This window comes from Charadrius vociferus, unplaced genomic scaffold (assembly GCF_000708025.1).
Source record: "Charadrius vociferus isolate BGI_N301 unplaced genomic scaffold, ASM70802v2 scaffold251, whole genome shotgun sequence".
Classification (NCBI taxonomy): domain Eukaryota; kingdom Metazoa; phylum Chordata; class Aves; order Charadriiformes; family Charadriidae; genus Charadrius; species Charadrius vociferus.
The window spans coordinates 2,193,083-2,199,130 of record NW_009646963.1 but is presented as its reverse complement, the minus strand read 5'-3'; the positions used below and the strand labels follow the sequence as shown (position 1 = coordinate 2,199,130).

Sequence of the window (6,048 nt, the reverse complement as noted above, 5' to 3'; positions counted from 1 at the left end):
GGGGGGGGCGCTACTGCCCACTGTGGGCTAAAAGCGGCTGATTTTTTTGCTTGACGCACAGGCAGCCTCACTTTTTTTCCCTTCGCATTTGAAAGATTCTCTCCTGACCCCCCAATACTTTCCTCCTGAGAAACTACTTTCCTCCTGTGCCCACCTCATCCCACAGCTGGGCAGCTGCCCTGGGGGCACTCTGGAATCGATTGCTAATGCACTGCTGCTCCCAGTACACTCAGCACAACCACCAAAATGGAGCAGGGCTGCACCAAGGAGAGAAGTGAGGGAGAGCTCAGGGGGGTGAAGGGGGTGTCCACCAGTCCCAGCTATTTTGATTTTTAGGACATGACACTGTAGCTTGAGCAACAGAAGGCAGGCAGGGGGTGGGGGAAGGGGGTGTCCTCTCCAACCCGGACATTGAGGGAGGCAGATAAGAGGCTCTGACTTGCTTACAACTGGGGAGGGGGGAGAAGGGGGCAGAAAGGAAGGAAGCTGCCAGCAGGCTCCCCCTGCAAAAGATTAAGAAAGTGGCTCCCCATGCAGTTAACAAGCAAATAGGGCTCAGGAAAGCAGGCATTTCTCCCAGCTGCAAAACAGGCATGACCCCACCTGGCTACCGGTTTAGTGGCTGATAGCACATCGTGCAGGGCTGGCATTCCCCTGCCCCACCATGGAGCAGAGGTACCCACACCCCTGCGGCAGGGCCTCCTCCTGAGACGCACACAGGTACCAAAGGGGCAGGGGAGCGGAGCAGCATTTGCCCACCTTCACCTACCTCTCCCCAGCAGGCAGCACTGCAGCCTGGCATGGGGGGAAAAGAGAGGACAGCATCCTCAAGGAGATACTAACAGGATGGCAGTTTCTCCTTCCATTGCCTGAGCAGGGTCAGCACCTTAGTTCATATGATTTCAAAGGCCGCTGCCTCCCCCACCTTCCTCAGCCCGAGCAGCCCAGACCCAGCTCAGGGCCAAAGCAGGGGTAGCTGCGCGGCGAGGTGGCCACGTGGGGCACAGCTATGTTATGGCTCACCTGGTAAATATGGTCATGAGTTATTACTAACAAACACAGGAATTTAAAAGTGACAGGAGTAACAGCACAGAGCACCACAGGCCTGGGTTTCCAACACAACCCCCTGCACAAGGAATAGCATCATCATGGCTCTGGGGGCTTGGGGTGCTCATCTGCCCCCTCATCATTCAGCACCTCCCCAGAGGCACCAGCCCGGGGCCCTACCTGGCAGCAGCTGGCTGGACACAGGGTGGCAGCTCACAGCAAGCACCCATTTGCTTTTTTGCCTTTTACCCCGTGGGCCCAGAGGAAAGGAAGAGCAGAGGTTTCACTGCTGCAGCGCAGAGGACAGGTGCCCATTATTTGCTTTCAGGTTCCCACTTCTCCCCAGAACGGGGCCCTCACAGTCCCACCACTGAGCTAGCACCCATGTTTGCAGTGCTGCTTCCCCTTCCTTGCCTGTTGGGTCCGACCCCCCCAGCTGCTTCTTTCCACTGGGGCACTTTCTAAAGGGAGGTAACAGCACAGCTGAAGGCAGGAGACAGATTGCACATGGCCCCTAATGATATGTTGCTCATTGTGAGCTGTGCCCCTCACACGCTCCCCAGGACAGTCCAAAAGGCTGAGTGTCCTGCTCAACTGGGGGTGTCATAGGTACTGTGGAAGGTGGGGCAAAGCAGGTTGTGCATGAAGGCTGGACTCCAGGCCCAGCCAGAGGTCTGGGGCAGCGAAGGACAGATTTAACATACAAGGACCTGGATTTTAGCACCTTAAAAAACTGTTTTGCAGCCCAAAGCGAGTGATGCAAGCAGACGGGCTTCTGCCAAGCTCAGCAATATTTGGGAAACCAGCTTAGACGTTACCGGGTTGGTGGGGAACCCTGGTTCCCTTTGGCTACACTTGGGAAAAGTGCCTGTTCTGCCTGGCTCCTCGCAGCCCTGCGGCAGACCAGACCCTCCCTTGACAGATGGCAGCCGGGGCAGAGGGCACCCCTCCCGCCCCCCAGCCAGCACCCGCGCCTTTGCGTCCTGCTCCGGAGGTAGAATCCCCTTTGCCAACCGTTAAACCCACCGTGCCAGGGGAGCACAACCCCCTTTATTTGCCAATCCCAGCAAAGCATGGGGTACTGCTTCTGGCAACGGCTCAGGCCCAGTCATGCTATGTCCTGCTGTGAGAGGCATGAGGGAACTCATGCCCGGCAGCACTGCTCCCCATGCACTGCCATCATCGCTGCTCCTGCCTGGAGGCAGAGGGGCTGCTGGCTCCGTTCTCACCCAAGCTGGGGCAGGCGGCACCAAGGCGGGGGCAGGAGGCCACCAGCTCCAGAGCTCCTGCAGCCTCCTCTTCCCCCCCAGCAGCCGTTCTCCCTGCCCTGGCCTGGCCCGCTGCCCAGGCAGCAGTGACTCGAGCAGCAGGTCTGTCTTTGCCACCGCTGCCAGCTTCATGCAGGAAGGACACTGTTGGTGGAGGAGTACAAATACTAGGAGCTCATTTCCTTTTTTTTTTTTTTTTTGGGTTGACTGGCCTTTTCCCCCTGCATGCCCGTGCCCTCCCACTCCCATTCCCTTCAGTCTCTGCTCACAGAGTTACAAGCAAGAATCCCAGTGCAGCTGCAGATCGTGTCCATCAAGGAAGTCTGTGGAAAAGAGGCTGGGAGCCGCAGTGCTAAGGGGAGCCAGGCTCATGACGGGCCCCCCCGGCAGCTCCAACCAGTCCATGCTGTCCAAGTTAGCCTCAGCCAGATCCAGGGCTATGCCCCCAGACGGCTCGTGAGCAAAGTGCAATTCCGAGGTGTCCATAGGTGAAGGTGGGTGGTCCAGGATGGCCGAGCTGCTCAGCATCTCACTGTGGAGGTCATCAATCAGGGACAGGGGCTCCGGCCCATCATGGCCTGCCGTCAGCAGCGGGAGGCCAGTGCTGCTCTCCAGGAAGTCCTCCAGCCGGCCGACAAGCACTGGCACCACCAGCTCTGAGGATTGGTGGCTGCTGGGCGGTGGGGAGCAGGCTGGGGCCACGGGTGGTTCTTTCCCAGCTGGGGATGACTGATCCTTGAAGTCAGCAGAAATTTCTGTACAGAAAACAAACAGGCAGGACAGGGTGAGGAAAAGCTTGGCTAAACACCAGAAAGATCCCTCCCACCCACCAGGGCACCAGGGACCCCCCCAGACTGAGGCATTACTGACCACCTGGGATAAGGAAATCCTTCCTGTGCCCACACTTGGCTTGCTATGGGGAGTTTTCAGCCCACCTCTGGGGAATTCAAGCTCTCTCCAGTATTGCAGAAGAGAAGGGCCCAGATCTGACGCAGCAGAGCCACTGAGAAGCTTTGTACCATCCTAATGCCCAACTGACATCTCCCTCGGTGCCTTAATGACTACTGCTAATGCTAAAGGCACTGGCAGGGACATAGGAGCAAAGACCTATGCCATGACAGAGTGTCCCCTCAGTGCTCCATAATCCCCAGGCTCAAACCCAAAGACCATGGGAGTCTTTGTCTCCTTACCTCCACTTTCGATGAGAATATCAAACAGGTCGTCCATCTGCTGGCTGGAACAGCTGTTCTCCTGCGGGGAGCGAGTGCAGGATTAGCTTCCTATTTACCAGGGGAGCTTCCACTTAGAGCAACACCCTTGGCTGCTGGCTCTCCTCTCTTACCCCAAGGACGGAGCTGTTATCTAGCAAGAATGAGCACACAGAGGCATCGCACCAGAATCCTCCGTAACCCCAGGCTGCTACTGGAGGGGAAGGCATAGTCTGCAACTGCTGTACTAACACGCACCAGGCAGTGAGGGGTTTGGGATCTCTACCTGTGGTTTAGGGTCTGCCCCAACCCCTCCATAGGGAATTTAGCTTGGAAGGCGCAGTTGTGTCTCCATTCTCTGTTACTGGCCCAGATAAGGAATCCAAGCAGATTCACAATGGTAACTTTTCACCTGCTCTCCAAGGAAACCAGGGAGAAGAACTGCTCTCACCTGGGACTTTGGCTGTTGCTTCATGGCCTCTTCATAGCCTGGTGGCTCTTTGATTGGGACCGAGGGAACAGGGAGAGGAGGTGGAGGAGTTCCAAAAAGCGACGTGTGCTGTTGCTGCTCCAGGTCCATCTGGGCTGGGGAAGGGGCAGCAGGAGAGCCGGGCTGCGATGAGGGCTGTTTAGAATGAAGGCAGAAGGGGTGATCAGGGGAGAGTCCACATCAACTCCTGTCTCACAGCTGCTTTGAGAGACTATCACCCCCTCTCTTGGTGAGCGCTGCGCAGAGGCCTGCAGTGCTCTGCTCCCAGCAGCCTGACTTCTTCCATGCACTCTGTGCACTATGCCCTGGCTGCAGGGGAGAAAGACAGATTTCCCCTCCAACTCACAGCTGGAAATCTTTTGCTGATTTTTCTAATGCTAAAGCAACCAGACCACAAACCGCCCTCGGGCTGCTACTGGATGGGAGAGCCTCATCTGTCCAAGTGGGGGATTCCTCTAGAACTTTGGAGAGAGAGGGCACTTCCCTTGTTATGTTCAGCCTACTCTCTGCAATTTATCCAGGACCTATCTTTTATCCACCTCCCTCTGCAGTGCCTGCTTTGGGGACATAATTGAGCTTCACAGGCAGCAAGTTTCACAGCCTGATGGTGGGCGGAGAGCACCACAGCACTCAGCAGCACCAGAGACCTCCAAAGGAAACCCCAAATGTTGCAGGAAGTGGTGCTCATGACTCAGCTTTACCAGATGAATCAGCACACAACTGCCCATAAGAAAAAGTAAAATGTAGATGAGGTCTTTGCCTCTACAGCAGTTATGCGTGATCCCCATGGAAGCTTGCTCCCCTGGAGCAGTGATCCCCAGGCCGTAGCTGAATGCCAGTTCTAACACTTGTACTTGTTGATGCTCTTCCCCATCCTGTTTTCCCTGGAAAGCTGTTCGTCTGTTCTGTGACCTGCAGGTAGAGGAGTGACCCCAGGCCCCGGCCGGCAGAGCTGCTCTGGGGTCCGCTCTATTCCTGAGAGGGGCTGGAAACGCATTGTGGCACAGGCCACTGCGATGTGCTGGGAGGATACCTTTTCTGACACACTGGTGGGCCAGCTTTGCCAGGAGCACCGATTTTCAGAGATCATTTGTGTAAACCATTGGGGAAGAAGGGCTGCAGGTTTGAAGGTGCTAAGAAAAGACAATATGGTGTTGGGCAGCTGTCCCCGGACCACCTGCAGATCTGGCTTCTGACCCTACAGGGTGGCAAAAGGATTAGGAGAGTCACCATAGATGCCTCCACGGCACACGAGCTAAAGGAGTCTGAGGGAAAACGTGCCTTTGTTGTTTTACCTTCTGCATTTCCTCAAAGGTCTCAAAGCAAATGAAGGCACTGACCCTTTGCAAAGTGGACAGCCCACTCTGACTACGCTAGAAATGATTCCTGTCTTCACATCCTTTCCAGGATCTGACTCAGAAGTGATTCTCCAAGCTCTAAAAACTCTTCATAATCTTTCTGTATCTTACATGTTAGAGAGAGAGCTAAGTCATCCCTGATGTGGGCTAGAAAGGGAGAAGATGCACAGCAGAGCCTCTTTACACCCATCACCGGGAGAAGCGGTAAAGCCAGAGGTGCCCTTTTTCCCGATCCTGCACTGCACTTCACACAGAGATGGTTATCTCTGCTATGCTCAAGGCACAGGAATGGAAATCACAGCATGTTCACTGGAGAGCAAATGGTCACATCCTTTTGCCCCTCTCAGAGCTCATACGCCACATTCAGTAGCAGACACGCTGTCCACAACACCATGCAGTAACGCTCTCCATGCAGTAACCACCTTCTCAGTTTAGCAGCACTCCTTCAAGAATCAGGAACACCACTGTGAACCAAGGCTGCTCACTCTGGCCTCTCATCATTTTTAATTGATGGACAATGCTTGTTTAAAACACCAGCTGGTATTCTGCCCAGATGTGGGCCCAAAAGGCAGAAACTAGTAAACTGTCAGGGTTTAGCCCAGAGCTCTTTGTAAAGCCTCCACATCATTTCCAAGCGTGCCTGTACGGGAAGACCTCATGAACACTCAGTGCTCCTA

At 55.2% G+C, this 6,048-nt stretch overlaps 1 protein-coding gene across 1 annotated transcript in view; it reads right to left on the bottom strand.

Moving 5' to 3' along the window:
- Positions 1 to 2,516: 2,516 nt before the first annotated feature.
- MKL1 (megakaryoblastic leukemia (translocation) 1) overlaps positions 2,517 to 6,048 on the bottom strand; it is a 45,939-nt gene continuing 42,407 nt past the window's right edge. The window contains exons 12-14 of the mRNA XM_009895255.1: positions 3,975 to 4,148; positions 3,506 to 3,566; positions 2,517 to 3,070 (exon numbers count right to left, since the gene is read on the bottom strand). Coding sequence (XP_009893557.1) covers positions 2,589 to 3,070; positions 3,506 to 3,566; positions 3,975 to 4,148 — 717 coding nt within the window. The 3' untranslated portion in view covers positions 2,517 to 2,588. The remainder of the gene's footprint in view (positions 3,071 to 3,505; positions 3,567 to 3,974; positions 4,149 to 6,048) is intronic.